The 26,839-nt window shown below is 45.5% G+C and overlaps 1 protein-coding gene across 1 annotated transcript; it reads left to right on the plus strand.

The window, feature by feature from the left end:
• Positions 1 to 4,370: 4,370 nt before the first annotated feature.
• Positions 4,371 to 26,812, plus strand: sh3bgrl2 (SH3 domain binding glutamate-rich protein like 2). The gene is made up of 4 exons (XM_064991762.1): positions 4,371 to 4,505; positions 17,054 to 17,239; positions 21,497 to 21,577; positions 24,149 to 26,812. The coding sequence occupies exons 1-4, from the start codon at positions 4,461 to 4,463 to the stop codon at positions 24,161 to 24,163; spliced, it is 327 nt and encodes a 108-aa protein (XP_064847834.1). The 5' UTR covers positions 4,371 to 4,460; the 3' UTR covers positions 24,164 to 26,812.
• Positions 26,813 to 26,839: the final 27 nt, after the last annotated feature.

Below are 26,839 nucleotides of genomic sequence, written 5' to 3' on the forward strand. Positions count from 1 at the left end.
CACTTCATCCTATAGGGTGAAAACAGCACTTCATCCTATAGGGTGAAAACAGCACTTCATCCTATAGGGGGAAAACAGCACTTCATCCTATAGGGTGAAAACAGCACTTCATCCTATAGGGTGAAAACAGCACTTTATCCTATAGGGTGAAAACAGCACTTCATCCTATAGGGTGAAAACAGCACTTCATCCTATAGGGTGAAAACAGCACTTCATCCTATAGGGGAAAACAGCACTTCATCCTATAGGGTGAAAACAGCACTTCATCCTATAGGGTGAAAACAGCACTTTATCCTATAGGGTGAAAACAGCACTTCATCCTATAGGGGGAAAACAGCACTTCATCCTATAGGGTGAAAACAGCACTTCATCCTATAGGGTGAAAACAGCACTTCATCCTATAGCGTGAAAACAGCACTTCATCCTATAGGGTGAAAACAGCACTTCATCCTATAGGGTCAAACAGCACTTTATCCTATAGGGTGAAAACAGCACTTCATCCTATAGGGTGAAAACAGCACTTCATCCTATAGGGGGAAAACAGCACTTCATCCTATAGGGTGAAAACAGCACTTCATCCTATAGGGTGAAAACAGCACTTCATCCTATAGGGTGAAAACAGCACTTCATCCTATAGGGTGAAAACAGCACTTCATCCTATAGGGTGAAAACAGCACTTCATCCTATAGGGTGAAAACAGCACTTCATCCTATAGGGTGAAAACAGCACTTTATCCTATAGGGTGAAAACAGCACTTCATCCTATAGGGTGAAAACAGCACTTCATCCTATAGGGTGAAAACAGCACTTCATCCTATAGGGTGAAAACAGCACTTCATCCTATAGGGTGAAAACAGCACTTCATCCTATAGGGTGAAAACAGCACTTTATCCTATAGGGTGAAAACAGCACTTCATCCTATAGGGTGAAAACAGCACTTCATCCTATAGGGTGAAAACAGCACTTCATCCTATAGGGGGAAAACAGCACTTCATCCTATAGGGTGAAAACAGCACTTCATCCTATAGGGTGAAAACAGCACTTTATCCTATAGGGTGAAAACAGCACTTCATCCTATAGGGGAAAACAGCACTTCATCCTATAGGGTGAAAACAGCACTTCATCCTATAGGGTGAAAACAGCACTTCATCCTATAGCGTGAAAACAGCACTTCATCCTATAGGGTGAAAACAGCACTTCATCCTATAGGGTCAAACAGCACTTTATCCTATAGGGTGAAAACAGCACTTCATCCTATAGGGTGAAAACAGCACTTCATCCTATAGGGGGAAAACAGCACTTCATCCTATAGGGTGAAAACAGCACTTCATCCTATAGGGTGAAAACAGCACTTCATCCTATAGGGTGAAAACAGCACTTCATCCTATAGGGTCAAACAGCACTTTATCCTATAGGGTGAAAACAGCACTTCATCCTGTAGGGTGAAAACAGCACTTCATCCTACAGGGTGAAAACAGCACTTCATCCCATAGGGTGAAAACAGCACTTCATCCTATAGGGTGAAAACAGCACTTCATCCTACAGGGTGAAAACAGCACTTCATCCTATAGGGTGAAAACAGCACTTCATCCTACAGGGTGAAAACAGCACTTCATCCTATAGGGTGAAAACAGCACTTCATCCTACAGGGTGAAAACAGCACTTCATCCTATAGGGTGAAAACAGCACTTCATCCTATAGGAGGAAAACAGCACTTCATCCTATAGGGGGAAAACAGCACTTCATCCTATAGGGTGAAAACAGCACTTCATCCTATAGGGGGAAAACAGCACTTCATTCTATAGGGTGAAAACAGCACTTTATCCTATAGGGTGAAAACAGCACTTCATCCTATAGGGTGAAAACAGCACTTCATCCTATAGGGTGAAAACAGCACTTTAACTCTGAATCCTCCTGACCATTAAACAGTGACATATTCGACTGAACTACGACTGAATTTTACTCCAACATAACAAAATCACCATTTGATCCCCATTATGTGTCAGTGTCCCTGATCTGGCCTCTCTCTCTCCATACCAGTCAGTCAGTGTCCCTGATCAGGCCTCTCTCTCTCCATACCAGTCAGTCAGTGTCCCTGATCAGGCCTCTCTCTCTCTCCATACCAGTCAGTCAGTGTCCCTGATCTGGCCTCTCTCTCTCTCCATACCAGTCAGTCAGTGTCCCTGATCAGGCCTCTCTCTCTCCATACCAGTCAGTCAGTGTCCCTGATCAGGCCTCTCTCTCTCCATACCAGTCAGTCAGTGTCCCTGATCTGGCCTCTCTCTCTGTCCATACCAGTCAGTCAGTGTCCCTGATCTGGCCTCTCTCTCTCCATACCAGTCAGTCAGTGTCCCTGATCTGGCCTCTCTCTCTCTCCATACCAGTCAGTCAGTGTCCCTGATCTGGCCTCTCTCTCTCCATACCAGTCAGTCAGTGTCCCTGATCAGGCCTCTCTCTCTCCATACCAGTCAGTCAGTGTCCCTGATCTGGCCTCTCTCTCTCCATACCAGTCAGTCAGTGTCCCTGATCAGGCCTCTCTCTCTCCATACCAGTTAGTCAGTGTCCCTGATCAGGCCTCTCTCTCTCCATACCAGTTAGTCAGTGTCCCTGATCAGGCCTCTCTCTCTGTCCATACCAGTCAGTCAGTGTCCCTGATCAGGCCTCTCTCTCTCCATACCAGTCAGTCAGTGTCCCTGATCTGGCCTCTCTCTCTGTCCATACCAGTCAGTCAGTGTCCCTGATCTGGCCTCTCTCTCTGTCCATACCAGTCAGTCAGTGTCCCTGATCAGGCCTCTCTCTCTCCATACCAGTCAGTCAGTGTCCCTGATCTGGCCTCTCTCTCTGTCCATACCAGTCAGTCAGTGTCCCTGATCTGGCCTCTCTCTCTCTCCATACCAGTCAGTCAGTGTCCCTGATCTGGCCTCTCTCTCTGTCCATACCAGTCAGTCAGTGTCCCTGATCAGGCCTCTCTCTCTCCATACCAGTCAGTCAGTGTCCCTGATCAGGCCTCTCTCTCTCCATACCAGTCAGTCAGTGTCCCTGATCAGGCCTCTCTCTCTCCATACCAGTCAGTCAGTGTCCCTGATCTGGCCTCTCTCTCTCCATACCAGTCAGTCAGTGTCCCTGATCAGGCCTCTCTCTCTCCATACCAGTCAGTCAGTGTCCCTGATCAGGCCTCTCTCTCTCCATACCAGTCAGTCAGTGTCCCTGATCTGGCCTCTCTCTCTCTCCATACCAGTCAGTCAGTGTCCCTGATCTGGCCTCTCTCTCTCTCCATACCAGTCAGTCAGTGTCCCTGATCAGGCCTCTCTCTCTCCATACCAGTCAGTCAGTGTCCCTGATCAGGCCTCTCTCTCTTCTTACATAATTCTGCACAAAAACAATGACAATTCTCTCTCAACCAGTGGCATATGGGCATTTTATGACACTTTTTACATCATGCAGGTTTCTCCGATCAAATAGTCTAACTTAAATGCCACTCAATCAAATAACAAACAACATATCCTAAAAACATATCCTAAAAACAGGACAGGCCAAAGTGAAATGGACAATATCTATCTATCTATCTATCTATCTCTCTATCTCTCTATCTCTCTATCTATCTATCTATCTATCTATCTATCTATCTATCTATCTATCTATCTATCTCTCTATCTATCTATCTATCTATCTATCTATCTATCTATCTATCTATCTATCTATCTATCTATCTATCTATCTATCTATCTATCTATCTATCTATCTATCTATCTATCTATCTAGTTAACATTTAGGAAAGGTACATCAACCCACCCGATTCATATTACCTTGGCTTCACGTCTCCATGGTCAGCCATGACTTCTCCCTTTCACCGTCGGGTCTCTCTGGCTGATCGACTGAGTGGCTAGCTATGGTGCCATGGCAACCCCCCGTACTTCCGCAAACTGTAGTTACGTCGTTACGCCGGAGAGTGGCGCTGTGACCACTTGTTTGCTTGAGTTCAAGATATCCAGATTTATTCAAGAATCTATCAAAATGAATAAAAGGGACCTAACCTAATGGTTGTTTCTAGGTTTGTATGGATCTATTCTGAATAAAGAGTTGATCTATATTAGGAATATGTTTTTCATGATTGTCATTAGCCCTATGGGGTGTATGATTTATTACATTGGTGCATCGGTCTGGCGTGCAGTTCTGTGCATTTGTCCAGATTTGTTATTTGTCCAGAGTTGTATTTGTTTCTCCAAAAAGTCATTAAAAAGCTCATGGCTGCAGTAACCTTTCATTGTACATAAACAAAACTACATTTCACATAATGCATGTGTCAAGTAGGTTCGGCGTGGTTCAGTTCAGTCCAAAAGATCAGTGCTGTCAGGACCGCAGGGGACCGGATGGGGGAGCGCGGTCCACGGCAGACGCGGCGCGTACGATGTTATCGTGGCACTGACTGTAGCCTATGCGACGCACAGCACCAATAACACTATGGTGATCAAGGTTTACATCGCCTCCTCCTCGGGATCTGTAGCGGTGAGTGAGTTCGTGCGCTGATAGTATGTAGCCTATCCGTAATAAAAATCTGTAGGATGTATTTTCTTATGTGTGACTTGCATCAATTGTACAGATGCAGACAGTGCCGCGAGGAGGGAATGTGTTCATCATGCCTTTTGATATTGTTGTTGACGTCGGGGGAGGAGGGGGGGGCTTATGTAAGTTCTCTGACTGATCTCCTATATGTGAGAAGCAAGAATCTGGAACGCAGCCTGCTATTGCCTTCAGTCCAAACGTGTCTCGACTACTTGGATTTTTAAAATATGGCTATAGACATAGACGTGTGATTTTTTTTTTTTTTTTTTTTTTGTGTGTCTGTGTTTAAGTTCATTCTGTTTTTATTCTGAAATCCAACCCGTTAGCCCTCTACACCTTAACCTCCATGTTTTAGGGGGGAGTTTTAATGACTCTACACTAGATGCAGGTCTCAGAGGTTCAATGTTGCATGTTGGACATCTTTTACGTCATTATTCCTGGACTAGTAACTGAAAGGTTGCAAGATCGAATCCCCTGAGCTGACAAGGTACAAATCTGTCGTTCTGCCCCTGAACAGGCAGTTAACCCACTGTTCCTAGACCAGTTAACCCACTGTTCCTAGACCAGTTAACCCACTGTTCCTAGACCAGTTAACCCCACTGTTCCTAGACCAGTTAACCCCACTGTTCCTAGACCAGTTAACCCCACTGTTCCTAGACCAGTTAACCCCACTGTTCCTAGACCAGTTAACCCACTGTTCCCAGGCCGTCATTGAAAATAAGAATGTGTTCTTAACTGACTTGCCTAGTTAAATAAAGGTAAATGGTACATGTACATGTACGCACAGCAGAGCCAGGCATAACACCTTGTCTGCATCACAAATGGCGCCCTATTCCCTATGAAGTGCACTACTTTTGACCAGGGTCCGGGGGCGCAACAGTGGAAAGTAAGCCTACATCATGTACAGCTGGCTATATGTTGTTTTGTTGCGTAGACCTACATGGACCTAGGCTGCAATGTCAAATGGAAGTGTATCAATCTCAATAAAGCAGAGTATTATCCTCTATTAACACTGCTGCCCAACAACACAAGGTAAAGCAACATCCCAAGCAATACCCTACTCCCTATGTAGTGCACTACTTTTGACTAGGGCCTACATGGCTCCCATTAGGGCTCTGGTCAAAAGTAGTGTAGTACTATAATAGGGTGCCATAGGGCCCTGGTTAAAAGTAGTGCACTTCATAGGGAATAGGATGCCATAGGGCCCTGGTTAAAAGTAGTGCACTTCATAGGGAATAGGGTGCCATTTGGGAAGCGACCTGTACAACTCTCCCACTCTAGGTGTGTGTTTATCTGACCAAGGTTGACCAAAGTCCATGTTTGCCTCTTCTAACAGTGCTCCCTTTTCTCTGAACCAGGATGTCCTCCTCAACTGACCTGTGTCCCAAATGACACCAATTCTCCCTATGGGCCCTGGACAAAAGTAGTGCACTGTGTAGGGTATAGGGTGCCATTTGAGATGTGGTCCCGTAATGTATTGCAGATGGCCCTGCCCCCTTGGTATGTGCTGGAAAGTGCTGTTTGAATGAATGCTTACGAGCCTGCTGCTGCCTACCATCGCTCAGTCACTGCTCTATCAAATCTTAGACTTAATTATAATAAACTAATTCTGGCAAATTAGTTCGCAACGAGCCAGGCGGCCCAAACTGCTGCATATACCCTGACTCTGCTTGCAATGAATGCAAGAGAAGTGACACAATTTACCCTAGTAAATATTGCCTGCTAACATGAATTTCTTAACTAAATATGCAGGTTTAAATATAAATGTGCAGGCCCTGCCGCCCTGAGAGGTTGAGACGGCCCTGCCGCCCTGAGAGGTTGAGACGGCCCTGCCGCCCTGAGAGGTTGAGACGGCCCTGCCGCCCTGAGAGGTTGAGACGGCCCTGCCGCCCTGAGAGGTTGAGACGGCCCTGCCGCCCTGAGAGGTTGAGACGGCCCTGCCGCCCTGAGAGGTTGAGACGGCCCTGCCGCCCTGGCCTGAGAGGTTGAGACGGCCCTGCCGCCCTGGCCTGAGAGGTTGAGACGGCCCTGCCGCCCTGGCCTGAGAGGTTGAGACGGCCCTGCCGCCCTGGCCTGAGAGGTTGAGACGGCCCTGCCGCCCTGGCCTGAGAGGTTGAGACGGCCCTGCAGCCCTGAGAGGTTGAGACTTGTTTCAGTGGTTGTTTTCAATCTTCACCTTCGTCTTCGCCGCTGAATTTCAAACCTTGAAAGTCTTTTAATATAAGTAAAGTATTTTATCTCCCCATGATCAGTCATTTAACCATTGGTTGTGTGTGTGTACTCTGGTTGTGTGTGTGTACTCTGGTTGTGTGTGTGTACTCTGGTTGTGTGTGTGTGTGTACTCTGGTTGTGTGTGTGTACTCTTAGTGTGCCCTGAGGAAATGGATTGATCTAAATGATACTAATTAGAAGAATACTGTATTGATTTATTCTCGTTAAAGGCCACGGAAATTCTGCTTCCCTACTCCAATAATATTCTCCCCCTGTTGGACATGCAGTTTGGACTGACCTCTAACCTCTAACCTCCCATTTCCGAAAGAACATGGCGCGGCCAGTCGCTCTTCGGGTTTCACATGAGAAAAGAGAGGCCCGTTAGAGGATAATATTTCTTAAAGCCTCTCTTAGGAAATGCCCCTAGTCTTAGGGAACGGGATAAATTATTAACGCATTTTAGTTTATCTCTGGAATGGGAAAACAAAACATAATTGCCGCTGTAGTGTTTACAAAAGTTATTTTTATAACCCGGTGAGACACACACACACACACACACACACACACACGCTTGAGTACCCTTGGTGTCATCTCTGTTTTGAGTTTTAATTCACTTTGGATACCATTAAATAGAATTATAAAATGACCGTTTGACGAGGAAGAATGGAAGGTGACATGCAGCCCTCATCTGTTTCAGTACAGTGACAGGGAGAGGGCAAGAGAGAGGGAAGCGAGAGGAAGGAGAGAGGGAAGCGAGAGGAAGGAGAGGGCAAGAGGGAGGGAAGCGAGAGGAAGGAGAGGGCAAGAGGGAGGGAAGCGAGAGGAAGGAGAGGGCAAGAGGGAGGGAAGCGAGAGGAAGGAGAGGGCAAGAGGGAGGGAAGCGAGAGGAAGGAGAGGGCAAGAGGGAGGGAAGCGAGAGGAAGGAGAGGGCAAGAGGGAGGGAAGCGAGAGGAAGGAGAGGGCAAGAGGGAGGGAAGCGAGAGGAAGGAGAGGGCAAGAGGGAGGGAAGTGAGGAAGGAGAGGGCAAGAGGGAGGGAAGTGAGGAAGGAGAGGGGTTGAGAGGGCAAGAGAGAGGGAAGCGAGAGGAAGGAGAGGGGTTGAGAGGGCAAGAGAGAGGGAAGCGAGAGGAAGGAGAGTGCAAGAGAGATTAGAAGAAAGGGAAAGATACAGAAATGGAGAAAGCAAGTAGGAGGGAAACAGAGGGCTGAACAGAGTGAATAAGAAGTGATGTCAAACCCTGAAATGAGCAGCTCCAGATTAGATCAGATTAGTGGAGTGGTAATCATCCGCCCGGAACGGACGAGGTGACAACCACACTTCATCCTTTTAGATGGAAGGATGAAACAACCCTCATCTCTCTGAGTTGGGAAGATGACACCTCGTTGTGATTCCACACAACATATGTAGAGACTTTAGTAATGTTTTTTTAGAGGCACTATGTTACTGTAAACAGTCAAGATCCCACATCCTCTTTTACAACCAAAGATGTGACCGCACAGATATTACCTCTGTATTTTTCTCTCCCACGTACTCATTCTCTCTCTCGTACTCATTCTCTCTCTCGTACTCGTATTCTCTCTCTCGTACTCATTCTCTCTCTCTCTCTCTCTCTCTCTTTCACGTACTCATTCTCTCTCTCTTTCACGTACTCATTCTCTCTCTCTTTCACGTACTCATTCTCTCTCTCTTTCACGTACTCATTCTCTCTCTCTTTCACGTACTCATTCTCTCTCTCTTTCACGTACTCATTCGCTCTCTCTTTCACGTACTCATTCATTCTCTCTCTCTCTCTCGTACTCATTCATTCTCTCTCTCTCTCTCTCTCGTACTCATTCATTCTCTCTCTCTCTCTCGTACTCATTCATTCTCTCTCTCTCTCTCGTACTCATTCTCTCTCTCTCTCTCTCTCTCGTACACATTCTCTCTCTCTCGTTCTCATTCTCTCTCTCTCTTTCACAAACACACTGGTTGTGTGGTGACGTGTTGTGATGAGCAAAGGATTAGTCCTCTGTCTTAACCTCTGTTAATCTCTGAACTACAGCACAGTACAACTACACATACAGTAATACACTACGTCACCGTGTCCTGCCTGTCTGCCTGTCTGCCTGTCTGCCTGTCTGCCTGTCTGCCTGTCTGCCTGTCAATGATTGTTCAGTACTACTACATTAATCTCCTTTACATTGCCCTGACCTCGTTTGTCTTTGCGTCGAAACAATGGTTTCATTGTGCCCTCACCATCCCTAAACACACACACACACACACACGCGGCCATGGTATCTATACACAATAGGCCTCCAGCAGAGATGAGATTGTAAGAAACTAGACAATGGTTCATGCCTGCTATGAGGAGAGTTTTGACAGTTGAGCGTAAATCATAGTCCACAGACAGAGGACGTGATTGTCCGGTGTCCCATTGTGACATAGCTACCAGGCTCTGAGACCACACCCCCCTTCTCTCCTCCCCTCTCAATTACATTTCAATTCAAAGGGCTTGTTAACATTGCCAAAGCAAGTGAAATAGATAAACATTTTACATTAAACATTAGACTCACAGAAGTTCTGAAATAATAAAGACATTTTCAAATACAGTGCAGGTGCATTTATACGGAGACTTGATTACACACAGGTGGATTGTATTTATCACCATTAGTCATTTAGGTCAACATTGGATCATTCAGAGATCCTCACTGAACTTCTGGAGAGAGTTTGCTGCACTGAAAGTAAAGGGGCTGAATAATTTTGCACGCCCAATTTTTCAGTTTTTGATTTGTTAAAAAAGTTTGAAATATCCAATAAATGTCGTTCCACTTCATGATTGTGTCCCACTTGTTGTTGATTCTTCACAAAAAATACAGTTTTATATCTTTATGTTTGAAGCCTGAAATGTGGCAAAAGGTCGCAAAGTTCAAGGGGGCCGAATACTTTCGCAAGGCACTGTAGTCAAAGCTTTCCTTAAGTTTGGGTCAGTCACAGTGGTCAGGTATACTGCCACTGTGGACTCTCTGTTTAGGGCCAAATAACATTCTAATTTGCTGTTTTTTTTGTTAATTACTTTACACATTGGAAAGAATTATCGTTTTCTCATGATTTGGTTGGGTCTAATTGTGCTGTTGTCCTGGGAGTCTCTGTGGGGTGTGTTTGTGTTTTTGTGAACAGAGCCCCAGGACCAGCTTGCTTAGGGGACTCTTCTCCAGGTTCATCTCTCTGTAGGTGATGGCTTTGTTATGGAAGGTTTGGGAATCACTTCCTTTTAGGTGGTTGTAGAATTTAATTTAACAGAGCGTTTCTGGATTTTGATAGTTAGTGGGTATCTATAATTTATTGCCTTGTGTCTCAGCTCATTCACAGCTTTGTGGAAGTTACCTGTGGTGCTGATGTTTAGGCAGAGGTATGTATAGTTTTTTTTGTGCTCTAGGGGCAACAGTGTCTAGATGGAATTTGTATTTGTTTGTCCTGGTAAGTGGACCATTTTTGTCTAAGTGAGATTTACTGTCAGGGTCCAGGTCTGACAGAATCTGTGCAGAAGATCTAGGTGCTGCTGTAGGCCCTCCTTGGGTTGGGGACAGACACACCAGATCATCAGTAGACATTTGACTTCAGATTCTAGTAGGGTGAGGCCGGGTGCTGCAGACTGTTCTAGTGCCCTCACCAATTCACTGAGATATACATGTTGAAGAGGGTGGGGCTTAAGCTGCATCCCGGTCTCACCGCACGGCCCTGTGGAATGTGTGTTTCTTGCCAATTTTAACCGCACACTTGTTGTTTGTGTTCATGAATTTTATAATGTTGTATGTTTTTCCCCAACACCACTTTCCATCAGTTTGTATAGCAGACCCTCATGCAAAATTGAGTCAAAAGATTTTTTTGAACTTAACAAAGCATGAGAAGACTTTGTTTTGGTTTGTTTCAGGGTGAAATATGTGGTCTGTCGTAAGGTCATTTGGTTTTAAAAAAAAGCCAATTTGACATTTGCTCATTGAGGAAATGAACTAGACTGCTGTTACTGGTTGCTGTTGATGCATATATTAAGGTCAAATTTGTCTCCACTTTTGTGGATTGGGGTGATCAGTCCTTGGTTCCAAATATTGGGGAATTTGCCAGAGCTAAGGATGATGTTAAAGAGTTTTAGTATAGTTAGTATGTTGAAGAGTTTTAGTATAGTTAGTATGTTGGAGAGTTCATGTAGCCAATTGGAATTTGTTGTCCGTATATTTGATCATTTCATTGAGGATAATACCAACAACACCACAGGCCTTTTGGGGTTGGAGGGTTTGTATTTTTGTCTTGTAGTTCACTCAACATAATTGGAGAATCAAGGCGTTCTGGTCGTCTTTTTTAATAGTTGATTCTAAGATTTTATATGATCACATATCATTTTTTGCTGATTGTTCTTTGTTATAGGGCCAAAAAGATTGGATAAGTGGTTTGCCCATACATCTCTGTTTTTGGATAGATAACTTTTCATGTTTGTTAAGTGTGTTCCAATTTTCCCAGAAGTGGTTAGTCTATGGATTCTTCAATTACATTGAGCTGATTTCTGACGTGCTGTTCCTTCTTTTTCCGTAGTGTATTTCTGTATTGTTTTAGTGATTCACCATAGTGAAGGTGGAGACTCAGGTTTTCCGTAGTGTATGTCTGTATTGTTTTAGTGATTCACCATAGTGAAGGTGGAGACTCAGGTTTTCCGTAGTGTATTTCTGTATTGTTTTAGTGATTCACCATAGTGAAGGTGTAGACTCAGGTTTTCCGTAGTGTATTTCTGTATTGTTTTAGTGATTCACCATAGTGAAGGTGGAGACTCAGGTTTTCCGTAGTGTATGTCTGTATTGTTTTAGTGATTCACCATAGTGAAGGTGGAGACTCAGGTTTTCCGTAGTGTATTTCTGTATTGTTTTAGTGATTCACCATAGTGAAGGTGTAGACTCAGGTTTTCCGTAGTGTATTTCTGTATTGTTTTAGTGATTCACCATAGTGAAGGTGGAGACTCAGGTTTTCCGTAGTGTATGTCTGTATTGTTTTAGTGATTCACCATAGTGAAGGTGTAGACTCAGGTTTTCCGTAGTGTATGTCTGTATTGTTTTAGTGATTCACCATAGTGAAGGTGGAGACTCAGGTTTTCCGTAGTGTATTTCTGTATTGTTTTAGTGATTCACCATAGTGAAGGTGGAGACTCAGGTTTTCCGTAGTGTATTTCTGTATTGTTTTAGTGATTCACCATAGTGAAGGTGGAGACTCAGGTTTTCCGTAGTGTATTTCTGTATTGTTTTAGTGATTCACCATAGTGAAGGTGTAGACTCAGGTTTTCCGTAGTGTATTTCTGTATTGTTTTAGTGATTCACCATAGTGAAGGTGTAGACTCAGGTTTTCCGTAGTGTATGTCTGTATTGTTTTAGTGATTCACCATAGTGAAGGTGGAGACTCAGGTTTTCTGGGTCTCTGTGTTTTTGGTTGGACAGGTTTCTCAGTTTCTTTGTTTTTGCTCTTCATCAAACCATTTGTCATTGTTGTTAATTTTCTTCAGGTTTTCTATTTGAGATTTTTAGATTTGATAGGGAAGCTGAGAGGTCAAATATACTGTTAAGATTTTCTACTGCCAAGTTTACACCTTCACTATTACAGTGGAACGTTTTACCCAGGAAATTGTCTAAAAGGGATTGAATTGGTTTTTGGTAGGTTTCCAAACTGCATTCCTTCCATCTATAGCATTTCTTAATGTTACTCAGTTCCTTTGGCTTTGATGCCTCATGATTGAGTATTGCTCTGTTCAAGTAGACTGTGATTTTGCTGTGATCTGATAGGGGTGTCAGTGGGCTGACTGAGACTCTGGGTTGAGGTCAGTGATAAAGTAGTCTACAGTACTACTGCCAAGAGATGAGCTATAGGTGTACCTACTATAGGAGTCTCCTCGAAGCCTATTGACTATGTACATACCCAGGATGTAACAGAGCTATAGGTGGACCTACCGTAGGAGTCCCCTCAGAGCCTATTGACTATGTTCATACCCAGGATGTAACAGAGCTATAGGTGTACCTACCGTAGGAGTCCCAGGTGCTTGTCCCCCTGTGTGCTGAGGGTGTCAGGTTCTTGTCCAGTTTTGGCATTTAGGTCTCCACAGACTAGTACATTTCCCTGGGCCTGGAAATTATTGATCTCCCCCTCCAGGATGGAGAAGCTGTCTTCATTAAAGTATGGTGATTTTAGTGGGAGGATATAGGTAGCACACAGGAAGACATTTTTCTCTCTTGAGATCATTTTCTTTTTAATTTCTAGCCAGATGTAAATTGTTCCTGTTTTGACTAATTTAATGGAGTGAGTTAGGTCTGCTCTATACCAAATTAGCATACCCCCTGAGTCCCTTCCCTGTTTCACACCTGGTAGTGTGGTGGATGGGACTACCAGCTCTCTGTAACCTAGAGGACAACCAGTGGGTCCATCTCCTCTATACCACCCACCTGGTAGTGTGGTGGATGGGACTACCAGCTCTCTGTAACCTAGAGGACAACCAGTGGGTCCATCTCCTCTAAACCACCCACCTGGTAGTGTGGTGGATGGGACTACCAGCTCTCTGTAACCTAGAGGACAACCAGTGGGTCTGTCTCCTCTATACCACCCACCTGGTAGTGTGGTGGATGGGACTACCAGCTCGCTGTAACCTAGAGGACAACCAGTGGGTCCGTCTCCTCTATACCACCCACCTGGTAGTGTGGTGGATGGGCCTACCAGCTCTCTGTAACCTAGAGGACAACCAGTGGGTCCGTCTCTTCTATACCATGTATCACACCTGGTAGTGTGGTGGATGGGACTACCAGCTCTCTGTAACCTAGAGGACAACCAGTGGGTCCGTCTCTTCTATACCATGTATCACACCTGGTAGTGTGGTGGATGGGACTACCAGCTCTCTGTAACCTAGAGGACAACCAGTGGGTCCGTCTCCTCTATACCACCCACCTGGTAGTGTGGTGGATGGGACTACCAGCTCTCTGTAACCTAGAGGACAACCAGTGGGTCCGTCTCCTCTATACCACCCACCTGGTAGTGTGGTGGATGGGACTAACAGCTCTCTGTAACCTAGAGGACAACCAGTGGGTCCGTCTCCTCTATACCACCCACCTGGTAGTGTGGTGGATGGGACTACCAGCTCTCTGTAACCTAGAGGACAACCAGTGGGTCCATCTCCTCTATACCACCCACCTGGTAGTGTGGTGGATGGGACTACCAGCTCTCTGTAACCTAGAGGAAAACCAGTGGGTCCATCTCCTCTATACCACCCACCTGGTAGTGTGGTGGATGGGACTACCAGCTCTCTGTAACCTAGAGGACAACCAGTGGGTCCGTCTCCTCTATACCACCCACCTGGTAGTGTGGTGGATGGGACTACCAGCTCTCTGTAACCTAGAGGACAACCAGTGGGTCCATCTCCTCTAAACCACCCACCTGGTAGTGTGGTGGATGGGACTACCAGCTCTCTGTAACCTAGAGGACAACCAGTGGGTCTGTCTCCTCTATACCACCCACCTGGTAGTGTGGTGGATGGGACTACCAGCTCGCTGTAACCTAGAGGACAACCAGTGGGTCCGTCTCCTCTATACCACCCACCTGGTAGTGTGGTGGATGGGCCTACCAGCTCTCTGTAACCTAGAGGACAACCAGTGGGTCCGTCTCTTCTATACCATGTATCACACCTGGTAGTGTGGTGGATGGGACTACCAGCTCTCTGTAACCTAGAGGACAACCAGTGGGTCCGTCTCTTCTATACCATGTATCACACCTGGTAGTGTGGTGGATGGGACTACCAGCTCTCTGTAACCTAGAGGACAACCAGTGGGTCCGTCTCCTCTATACCACCCACCTGGTAGTGTGGTGGATGGGACTACCAGCTCTCTGTAACCTAGAGGACAACCAGTGGGTCCGTCTCCTCTATACCACCCACCTGGTAGTGTGGTGGATGGGACTAACAGCTCTCTGTAACCTAGAGGACAACCAGTGGGTCCGTCTCCTCTATACCACCCACCTGGTAGTGTGGTGGATGGGACTACCAGCTCTCTGTAACCTAGAGGACAACCAGTGGGTCCATCTCCTCTATACCACCCACCTGGTAGTGTGGTGGATGGGACTACCAGCTCTCTGTAACCTAGAGGACAACCAGTGGGTCTGTCTCCTCTATACCACCCACCTGGTAGTGTGGTGGATGGGACTACCAGCTCGCTGTAACCTAGAGGACAACCAGTGGGTCCGTCTCCTCTATACCACCCACCTGGTAGTGTGGTGGATGGGCCTACCAGCTCTCTGTAACCTAGAGGACAACCAGTGGGTCCGTCTCTTCTATACCATGTATCACACCTGGTAGTGTGGTGGATGGGACTACCAGCTCTCTGTAACCTAGAGGACAACCAGTGGGTCTGTCTCCTCTATACCACCCACCTGGTAGTGTGGTGGATGGGACTACCAGCTCTCTGTAACCTAGAGGACAACCAGTGGGTCCGTCTCCTCTATACCACCCACCTGGTAGTGTGGTGCATGGGACTACCAGCTCTCTGTAACCTAGAGGGCCACCAGTGGGTCCATCTCCTCTATACCAGGTTTCTTGTAGGATGATAATGTCTGTATTTCCGCTTTTCTTTGAAGTCCAGGTTCCTGCTCTTTAGGCCAAAGGCAGATGACCTCAGGCCTGGGATATTCCAGGATGAGATAGTGAAGGCTTTGTGTTCTATAAAATGTTGTTTGTTCTCTCTTGCTCTCGGTGACTGGGTCCAGCTGGAGCACTCAGCAGACTGGGACACAGGAAGGCGGCACCGTCAGCAGAGAGAGAGAGAGCGAGGGCGTGTTTCAATAACCTACAGAGAAGGGTGGGAGTTTGTGTTCTCACTGGGATGTTTTTCCTACTCGCCACAGTCACACACGGTTTTAAACTGTCATAGACTATCCTCTCATTACTTCTGTAGGGACCGAATCAAGCTCAGCTGACCACCCCGTAGTAGCGGGCCTGGCTTGGACCCATAGTGTGTGGCCTTTTCTAGGGAGTTTTTCCTAGCCGCCGTGCTTCTACACCTGCTTTGCTTGCTATTTGGGGGTTTTAGGCTGGGTTTCTGTACAGCACTTTGAGATATCAGCTGATGTACGAAGGGCTATATAAATAAATTGGATTTGACCCAGTGTGTTCTACCAACAAGCTACAAACTAAACAGATTGTATTCTAGCAAAAGAGTACAATTTGATTGAGGCTAATTTGAGTAAAGCCACAGCAACGACGTTCTGAAGAAGGTATTATTAACCAATAGGGCTTTAGTCAACAGTTATTATTAACCAATAGGGCTTTAGTCAACAGTATTATTAACCAATAGGGCTGTAGTCAACAGTTATTATTAACCAATAGGGCTTTAGTCAACAGTTATTATTAACCAATAGGGCGTTAGTCAACAGGTATTATTAACCAATAGGGCTTTAGTCAACAGTATTATTAACCAATAGGGCTTTAGTCAACAGTTATTATTAACCAATAGGGCTTTAGTCAACAGTTATTATTAACCAATAGGGCTGTAGTCAACAGTATTATTAACCAATAGGGCTTTAGTCAACAGTTATTATTAACCAATAGGGCTGTAGTCAACAGTATTATTAACCAATAGGGCTTTAGTCAACAGTTATTATTAACCAATGGGGCTTTAGTCAACAGTTATTATTAACCAATGGGGCTTTAGTCAACAGTTATTATTAACCAATAGGGCTTTAGTCAACAGTTATTATTAACCAATAGGGCTTTAGTCAACAGTAATGTACTAAATGGAGAACATGGTCCTTAATTACAACCATTACCGTCAGAGATGGACACCATGATCAATACAATACACTGTGTGTTTGTTTTAGTCTGTCCATAAGGGAGTCTCAGCACATCTGATCTCTCTCTCTCTCTACTGTTTTGCTTTTTCAGCAGGGGGGGCAGGTGACACGGGGGGGCAGGTGACACGGGGGGGCAGGTGACACGGGGGGGCAGGTGACACGGGGGGGCAGGTGACGGGGGGGGGGCAGGTGACACGGGGGGGCAGGTGACGTGGGGGGGGGGCAGGTGACACGGGGGGGGGCAGGTGACACGGGGGGGGGCAGGTGACACGGGGGGGGGCAGGTGACACGGGGGGGGGCAGGTGACACGGGGGGGGGGCAGGTGACATGGGGGGGGGGCAGGTGACAGACCTTCTTCAGTATGGTTCTCTTGTATATTGTGTGACTTCCTTCCAGAATCCTGTATCCTGCTGAATGGAAGCCTCTTTCTCCCTCGCCTACAGGTGAAGAAGCGACAGCAAGCTGTGGTGGGGTTCCTGGAGGCCAACCGGATCTCCTTCCAGGAGGTGGACATCACCAATGTGGAGGAGAGAAGGCTGTGGATGTACCAACACATCCCCCCGGAGAAACACCCAGACAAGGGCAACCCACTTCCCCCACAAATCTTCAACGGAGACTGCTACTGTGGGGTAAGATGGATGGATGGATTTCTGTCCAATTCCTTGCCAAAACACAAGAACTGGTCCTGAACCCAAACGAAGCCACGTAATGCTAATGTATGTGATGAAGTAATCGAATGTTAGCATTTAGCATATAGCCTGTGTTAGTTGTTCAAATGTTAGCATGTAGCCTGAATGGTCAGTTGGTGAACGAGCTAGCTAACATTAGCTGTCCGGCGCCCTGTGCCTAGTGATGAATGACCGAGCGAGCTAGCTAGGGGTGCTAACGTCAGCCGTCCTGTGCCTAGTAATGAGTGAGCGAGCGAGCTAGCTAGAGGTGCTAACGTCAGCCGTCCTGTGCCTAGTGATGAATGAGCGAGCGAGCTAGCTAGAGGTGCTAACGTCAGCCGTTCTGTGCCTAGTGATGAATGAGCAAGCGAGCTAGCTAGCGGTGCTAACGTCAGCCGTCCTGCGCCCTGTGCTTGGAGATGAATGAGTGAGCGAGCTAGCTAGCGGTGCTAACGTCAGCCATCCTGCGCCCTGTGCTTAGTGATGAATGAGCGAGCGAGCTAGCTAGCGGTGCTAACGTCAGCCGTCCTGCGCCCTGTGCTTAGTGATGAATGAGCGAGCGAGCTAGCTAGCGGTGCTAACGTCAGCCGTCCTGCGCTTAGTGATGAATGAGCGAGCGAGCGAGCTAGCTAGCGGTGCTAACGTCAGCCGTCCTGCGCCCTGTGCTTAGTGATGAATGACCGAGCGAGCTAGCTAGCGGTGCTAACGTCAGCCGTCCTGTGCCCTGTGCCGAGTCGGCATATTGCTGGGTGACCCCTGCGGCGTAATCCCATTGCTCCATGGGGCAGATTATCAAGGGTAGCATCCCCTATTCCCTTTATAGTGCACTACCTTTGGCCAGAGCCCCACAGGGAATGTGTGTGTGTGTGTGTGTGTACGAGCAAGGAAACCTACAGTATTATACAGAGACATGGGCATGGAACTCCCTTCCATCTTACATAGCGCAAGTGAACAGCAATGTTAATGTTATTAAATGTTTGTAAATTGTAAAGTATTTTGTCTGTAATGTGTGTGTATGTATATATATATATATATATATATATATATACACACACATATATAAAAATAAATTGTGTCGGACCCGAGTAAGACAAGCTATTTCAAATGGAGATCTCAACAACAACAAAAAAATGTGTGTGTGTGTCAGCTACAGTGCCTTGCGAAAGTATTCGGCCCCCTTGAACTTTGCGACCTTTTGCCACATTTCAGGCTTCAAACATAAAGATATAAAACTATTTTTTTGTGAAGAATCAACAACAAGTGGGACACAATCATGAAGTGGAACGACATTTATTGGATATTTCAAACTTTAACAAATCAAAAACTGAAAAATTGGGCGTGCAAAATTATTCAGCCCCCTTAAGTTAATACTTTGTAACGCCACCTTTTGATGCGATTACAGCTTCAAGTCCCTTGGGGTATGTCTCTATCAGTTTTGCACATCGAGAGACTGAAATTTTTTCCCATTCCTCCTTGCAAAGCAGCTCGAGCTCAGTGAGGTTGGATGGAGAGCATTTGTGAACAGCAGTTTTCAGTTCTTTCCACAGATTCTCGATTGGATTCAGGTCTGGACTTTGACTTGGCCATTCTAACACCTGGATATGTTTATTTTTGAACCATTCCATTGTAGATTTTGCTTTATGTTTTGGATCATTGTCTTGTTGGAAGACAAATCTCCGTCCCAGTCTCAGGTCTTTTGCAGACTCCATCAGGTTTTCTTCCAGAATGGTCCTGTATTTGGCTCCATCCATCTTCCCATCAATTTTAACCATCTTCCCTGTCCCTGCTGAAGAAAAGCAGGCCCAAACCATGATGCTGCCACCACCATGTTTGACAGTGGTGATGGTGTGTTCAAGGTGATGAGCTGTGTTGCTTTTACACCAAACATAATGTTTTGCATTGTTGCCAAAAAGTTCAATTTTGGTTTCATCTGACCAGAGCACCTTCTTCCACATATTTGGTGTGTCTCCCAGGTGGCTTGTGGCAAACTTTAAATGACACTTTTTATGGATATCTTTAAGAAATGGCTTTCTTCTTGCCACTCTTCCATAAAGGCCAGATTTGTGCAATATACGACTGATTGTTGTCCTATGGACAGAGTCTCCCACCTCAGCTGTAGATCTCTGCAGTTTAGAGGGACGGCTAGGTCTTGGTAGATTTGCAGTGGTCTGATACTCCTTCCATTTCAATATTATCGCTTGCACAGTGCTCCTTGGGATGTTTAAAGCTTGGGAAATCTTTTTGTATCCAAATCCGGCTTTAAACTTCTTCACAACAGTATCTCGGACCTGCCTGGTGTGTTCCTTGTTCTTCATGATGCTCTCTGCGCTTTTAACGGACCTCTGAGACTATCACAGTGCAGGTGCATTTATACGGAGACTTGATTACACACAGGTGGATTGTATTTATCATCATTAGTCATTTAGGTCAACATTGGATCATTCAGAGATCCTCACTAAACTTCTGGAGAGAGTTTGCTGCACTGAAAGTAAAGGGGCTGAATAATTTTGCACGCCCAATTTTTCAGTTTTTGATTTGTTAAAAACGTTTGAAATATCCAATAAATGTCGTTCCACTTCATGATTGTGTCCCACTTGTTGTTGATTCTTCACAAAAAAATACAGTTTTATATCTTTATGTTTGAAGCCTGAAATGTGGCAAAGGGTCGCAAAGTTCAAGGGGGCCGAATACTTTCGCAAGGCACTGTATTTCAACACCCGCCCGCAATTGCTAATAACCGCAACCGCCTGACTTTATGTGAAAACCGGACGCCCGCAAATATAGAAAATGCGCAATAGGCTTCAGTCAAAGACTGCAACAACAACAACAAAAATTGACAGGGGCTGCAGGAATTTCTTGTTATCTGATTTTAGATGTGTTTCTGGTTCTAATTTCCAACATTTTGTTAGTCAACTTGTCTATAATTAAGATGCATGCAGCTTCTCTTCTGTCGTTATATGTTGCATTAGAAGACTAAATCGACCCTTGTTAACCAGAATGAATGTCATACATCGATAGAATGAACGAACGCTTCAATCTAGTTGACATTCGTCAAGTTTTCTGTCTTTTGCGGAGCGGAAGACGTTTTAGGGACTTGGGAGAGAAAATACAACAACACAACAAAAAATCACGATATTATTTTGACCGGTTGTAAGGAAATAGAATGCCGTGAAAACGACCCAACATCTTAATGATAATATTTCAGTTCGGCTTTGATATTTTAAGTGGTTGAAATAATAGCAGTTTCTATGAAGCTTTTATCATAAAGACGTCACCTCTACAGATGGTACCTAATTGAGCATTGCATTCTCTCAAGACGTAGAAATAAATCAATCACTCCTGTTCCCCAAGTCCAAATGTTGTGTATCATTTAACTGCAAGAAAATCTTAATTCTGCAGGAGTTAGTGATATTTGAGAGGTTAAAGACCTACAGTCAGTGTCCAGATGTCAGTTTCCATTTAACCTGAACAGTAGGCTACAGTTCCCTTGACGTGCCATGGACCTAATTTAAATTCCTGTCTTGTGACTGTCTAACGTGGTCAGCACTGCTATCATCCTATTTTAAAACTTCAGTCAAATATTTTCCAAACACAACTTTTCTGGCCCTCACTCCTTTTATTTTCAACTCTACATTTCGAGAGCTTTTGTCTTATTGAATTAAACTTCAACAATGCCCTTTTTGCCTCCGTGGATTGACTTAAACGGGGTTTGCCTGTTCCCAAAAGCATTATTTGTCGATTGGCTGTGTAGGGTATTCTGCGTATGTACAGTTAAACCCTAAAGTTTAGGCTTATACACTAATACCAGAGCCTCAAATAATGAAAGAAAACCACAATGTAGACTATAGATATAAATTGCACAATAATTATTCATTTATGGATTTGTTTTACGGTATTGCTTGTCTTTTATTCAATCCGCCCTTCAGCCACACAATATTTATTTACGCTGAACCCCGTCCAACGCGCAGATGTAACGGCGAATTATGACTCAACCCGCGCACCGTGTGTGTGTGTGTGTGTGTGTGTGTATACTATCCTTGTGGTGAATAGAAGACCTCACAAGGATAGTAAAACAAAGAAAATATCACATTTTTTCCACAAGGAGAGAGGCTATTTTGGGGTGTTAGGTTAGGTTCGGGTAAAGGGTAAAAGTATCGCAATATTTATTTTTCTTGGCAAAATGAAAACGGACGCGGGCGCGCGTGTTTCTTCCATCAGGACTATGAGGACTTCTTCCAGTCCAAGGAGAACAACACTGTGTTTACATTCCTAGGCCTCAACTCACCGCCCTCAGTAAAGGTATGACGCACACACACACACACACACACACTGTTTGCAAGGGAAAGGTCTGAAGACTATAAGGCTCCATTAGTTGTACAGCTTCGGTGGGGTGGGGGGGGGGGGGGGGGCGCGGCAGCTACAGGGCAGGGGGGGGCGCTCGGCAGCTACAGGGCCGGAGGGGGGGCTCGGCAGCTACAGGGCCGGAGGGGGCCAGCTACAGGGCCTGAGGAGCACACTTTCATTGTTCTCCTAGAGTGGTTGAATATGTTACTGTCTTCTAGACGACACAGTCTGAGTCACTCGTCCAGCAGACATCACATGGTCTGACCACATGTCCCAAATGGCACCTTTATAGGCTCTGGTCCAATGCAGTGCACTACCTGGGCTCTATAGGCTCTGGTCCAATGCAGTGCACTACCTGGGCTCTATAGGCTCTGGTCCAATGCAGTGCACTACCTGGGCTCTATAGGCTCTGGTCCAATGCAGTGCACTACCTGGGCTCTATAGGCTCTGGTCCAATGCAGTGCACTACCTGGGCTCTATGGGCTCTGGTCCAATGCAGTGCACTACCTGGGCTCTATGGGCTCTGGTCCAATGCAGTGCACTACCTGGGCTCTATGGGCTCTGGTCCAATGCAGTGCACTACCTGGGCTCTATAGGCTCTGGTCCAATGCAGTGCACTACCTGGGCTCTATAGGCTCTGGTCCAATGCAGTGCACTACCTGGGCTCTATAGGCTCTGGTCCAATGCAGTGCACTACCTGGGCTCTATAGGCTTTGGTCCAATGCAGTGCACTACCTGGGCTCTATAGGCTTTGGTCCAATGCAGTGCACTACCTGGGCTCTATAGGCTCTGGTCCAATGCAGTGCACTACCTGGGCTCTATAGGCTCTGGTCCAATGCAGTGCACTACCTGGGCTCTATAGGCTCTGGTCCAATGCAGTGCACTACCTGGGCTCTATAGGCTCTGGTCCAATGCAGTGCACTACCTGGGCTCTATGGGCTCTGGTCCAATGCAGTGCACTACCTGGGCTCTATGGGCTCTGGTCCAATGCAGTGCACTACCTGGGCTCTATGGGCTCTGGTCCAATGCAGTGCACTACCTGGGCTCTATAGGCTCTGGTCCAATGCAGTGCACTACCTGGGCTCTATAGGCTCTGGTCCAATGCAGTGCACTACCTGGGCTCTATAGGCTCTGGTCCAATGCAGTGCACTACCTGGGCTCTATAGGCTTTGGTCCAATGCAGTGCACTACCTGGGCTCTATAGGCTTTGGTCCAATGCAGTGCACTACCTGGGCTCTATAGGCTCTGGTCCAATGCAGTGCACTACCTGGGCTCTATAGGCTCTGGTCCAATGCAGTGCACTACCTGGGCTCTATAGGCTCTGGTCCAATGCAGTGCACTACCTGGGCTCTATGGGCTCTGGTCTAATGTAGTGCACAATATAGGGAATAGGGTGCAAATTGGGACGATATCATTGTCTCCTTTTCCACAGATTTATCAGTAACCAGGATCATTAGATTCTCCTCCAATCACATGCCTGGTCTGTCTCCAGTCTGGCGGCTGATTTGGAGAACTCCACTAATTGGCTGGGATGTGATTAACATAGACCAGTGGACTTTAATGAGTGTTTCGTCCCAAATGACACTCTATTCCTTATATAGTGCACTACTTTGTACCTGCACCGTGTGGCCCCCTTTATGGTCCTATGAGCCCTGTTCTAATGTAGTGCACTCGTTAGGGAATAGGCTGTAATTTGGGGTGCCTCCTGGTTTGTTTGTTGATGGGTACTTTTAATAAGGTAGATGTTGCTGACAAACAGAACATGGTGATCTCTCTCTCTGGAGACTCCTGAATTAACAGGGTCCCTTATGAACCTTTCAGCTTGGATTCAACATGTTCTGATATTGTATTGATTCAGTATGTTCTGATAATGTATTGATTCAGTATGTTCTGATATTGTATTGATTCAGTATGTTCTGATATTGTATTGATTCAGTATGTTCTGATAATGTATTGATTCAGTATGTTCTGATAATGTATTGATTCAGTATGTTCTGATATTGTATTGATTCAGTTTGTTCTGATATTGTATTGATTCAGTATGTTCTGATAATGTATTGATGCAGTATGTTCTGATATTGTATTGATGCAGTATGTTCTGATAATGTATTGTGTTGTCTATACCGTGCTGGTTCCTTGTTATGGCTGAATTTACACATTTGACTGATCAGATTTCCAGTAACTGGGCAAAATAACTGGTTCTGATCCAGGAGTTAAATTAATAAAAAACTATTTGACAAGGACAATGCACATCAATTAACATTTCTGTAAATGTTATGAACACAATCAGATGGTTGCTTGTTTGATTAATTGATTGTTTTGAGTGATTGGTTGACCCTTCTTCTACCTCATATCTCCTCAGGAGTGATTGGTTGACCCTTCTTCTACCTCATATCTCCTCAGGAGTGATTGGTTGACCCTTCTTCTACCTCATATCTCCTCAGGAGTGATTGGTTGACCCTTCTTCTACCTCATATCTCCTCAGGAGTGATTGGTTGACCCTTCTTCTACCTCATATCTCCTCAGGATTGCGAGTCGTAGGCAGTAGCGTGGGGAGTCGGAGGTCGCAGAGCACATCACTTCCTGTATCACATCACTTCACCTCTCCCGGAGATCTCACCATAATGACGCCACCATGTTGCCAAACACTCTGACCTCTCCCCCACCTACAGCCATCTAACCTGACACAGGAGGAGGGGAGGAGCTTCAGACCATGGGAGGCGGGGCTTCACCCCAAAAACAATGGACAATGATTTCCTCTGATTTTTATTTTATTTTAATTTTGTACAACTGCTGGTAATCATGACGATCTAGTCAGTGGTTCCTGTTTGTGTTAGCGGTCAAATAATTACTAGTTTTCTTTTACTTCTATGTATTCTTTGGTCCGTTGTTCAGAACACTTCTGTTGCAGCTCTTCCACCAATAGTAGCATGCAGCTCTTCCACCAATAGCAGCATGCAGCTCTTCCACCAATAGCAGCATGCAGCTCTTCCACCAATAGCAGCATGTAGCTCTTCCATCCATTAGCAGCATGCAGCTCTTCCACCAATAGCAGCATGCAGCTCTTCCACCAATAGCAGCATGCAGCTCTTCCACCAATAGCAGCATGTAGCTCTTCCACCAATAGCAGCATGTAGCTCTTCCACCAATAGCAGCATGTAGCTCTCCTGTCAGAGTAGCCAGGTTCTGTACGCAGTCAGACAGTTAAAGCTGACCTGAGGTCGTAACTGGAGACACTGAAGTTGGACTTGTGGTTAAAACCGAGGCGGTAAATGGAGTCCACTACAGCTGTATTTGGATGCGACTTTTCGATTTAAAAAAAATAAAATCGCAAATCTAAATAAACGTTCTATCAACATTGACCATATTATTTTTGTGAAATCTAATTTTGATTCTGAGTTCGGGCATATTAAGTTTTATATGTCAGAACTATTTCTAAAAAATGTATTTTTCAGAACTCACTTCCTCAGTTTAAGTCACTTGCGCTGCTCACGTATTGGCTTCCACAATGTAGGGGGAGGTTTTAAGGGTTATGGTAGGTGGAGATGGACTGAGAGATCAGCCAATTAAAACCAGTCTAGTCCCGTTCTGAATCGCTGTGAAACCAGAGGTCTTGACATATGAAGGGCCGGCTGGTGGGATTGTAATGAGACCAATGAAGGCTGTGTTAAGTAATGGAAGAGGAGACCAACTGGGAACGGGTGTGTTTACTCCTTCCTCTTTCCCCTCTTCCCTGTCTCTCTTCCCTGTCTCTCTTCCCCCTTTCTCTCCCCTCTTCTCATTCCCCCTCTCCTCATTCCCTCTCCCCTCTTCCCTGTCTCTTTCCTGTCTCTCTTCCCCCTTTCTCTCCCCTCTTCTCTTTCCCCCTCTCCTCATTCCCTCTCCCCTCTTTCCTGTCTCTCTTCCCCCTTTCTCTCCCCTCTCCTCATTCCCTCTCCCCTCTTCCCTGTCTCTCTTCCCCCTTTCTCTCCCCTCTCCTCATTCCCTCTTCCGTCTCTTTCCCCTCTTCCCCGTCTCTTTCCTGTCTCTCTTCCCCCTTTCTATCCCCTCTTCTCTTTCCCCCTCTCCTCTTCCCCCTCTTTTATTAAATGATCATGGATGGGTGAATCATTGTGTATTGTTTACACATGGCAGGCTCACACTCTGCCCACACACTCACACTCTCGTGTTTCCTCACTGACTCAGAGACCTAGTGAATGTAGTGCCATCTTGTGTTTTGTTCTGTCACTGTTAACCTGACTAAAAACCACTTTCTTTTTGATACATGCCATTTATATGTACTCATATATAGTAGAATCAACACCTGTTTTTAATATGAGAACTGTCTGTACCCGCCCGTCTCTGACAATCACTACGACCTGGTTTCCCGGACCCAGATTAAGACAATAGACCTGAGATTCTCAAGGGGCGGCAGGGTAGCCTAGTGGTTAGAGCGTTGGACTAGTAACCGAAAGGTTCAAACCCCCGAGCTAACAAGGTACAAATCTGTCGTTCTGCCCCTGAACAGGCAGTTAACCCACTGTTCCTAGGCCGTCATTGAAAATAAGAATTTGTTTGTAACTGACGTGCCTAGTTAAATAAAGGTCTACAAATGTTTTTTTTACAAAATTCTCCGTTGATTTTTTTTCTCTCTTTTTTTCTCTCCAGGGACTAGACTTAATCTGGATCTGGGAATCCGTCCCTATAAATAATTTTATTTGTCTGTCCTCTGTGTGTTTTGGCTTTGGCCGTGTTCAAGAGCATCACAACCGCAATGTATCATGGGTAAATTGTGACTGTCCTTTTTTGACCTGGCTAACTAAAACTGTCATTGATGATTCTACACCAGTGTTTTCTCAACTCCCGGTCCTCCTGTATCCTCAACAGTACACATTATTTTTATTGTAGTCCCCAAACAAGCACACCTGATTTCAACCTGTCAAACTAATCATCAAACCTTCAATGACTTGAATTACATTTACATTTAAGTCATTTAGCAGACGCTCTTATCCAGAGCGACTTACAAATTGGTGAAATCACCTTCTATGCCTTAAACCAAGATGTAAAGGTTCCATTCCTCTATAATTTCTTATCCAGGGCTACAATAGAGATGTCTGTTGTTGAGGGGGTATAGGAGGACTCGGAGTTGAGAACCAATGCTCTACACGATGTTGAGAAAACAAAATAAACCTTTTTTTGTTGTTACAATGACATTGTTGTATGTTGATAGACCATCTG

The sequence above is a fragment of the Oncorhynchus masou genome, chromosome 16, assembly GCF_036934945.1.
Source record: "Oncorhynchus masou masou isolate Uvic2021 chromosome 16, UVic_Omas_1.1, whole genome shotgun sequence".
Taxonomy (NCBI): Eukaryota; Metazoa; Chordata; class Actinopteri; order Salmoniformes; family Salmonidae; genus Oncorhynchus; species Oncorhynchus masou.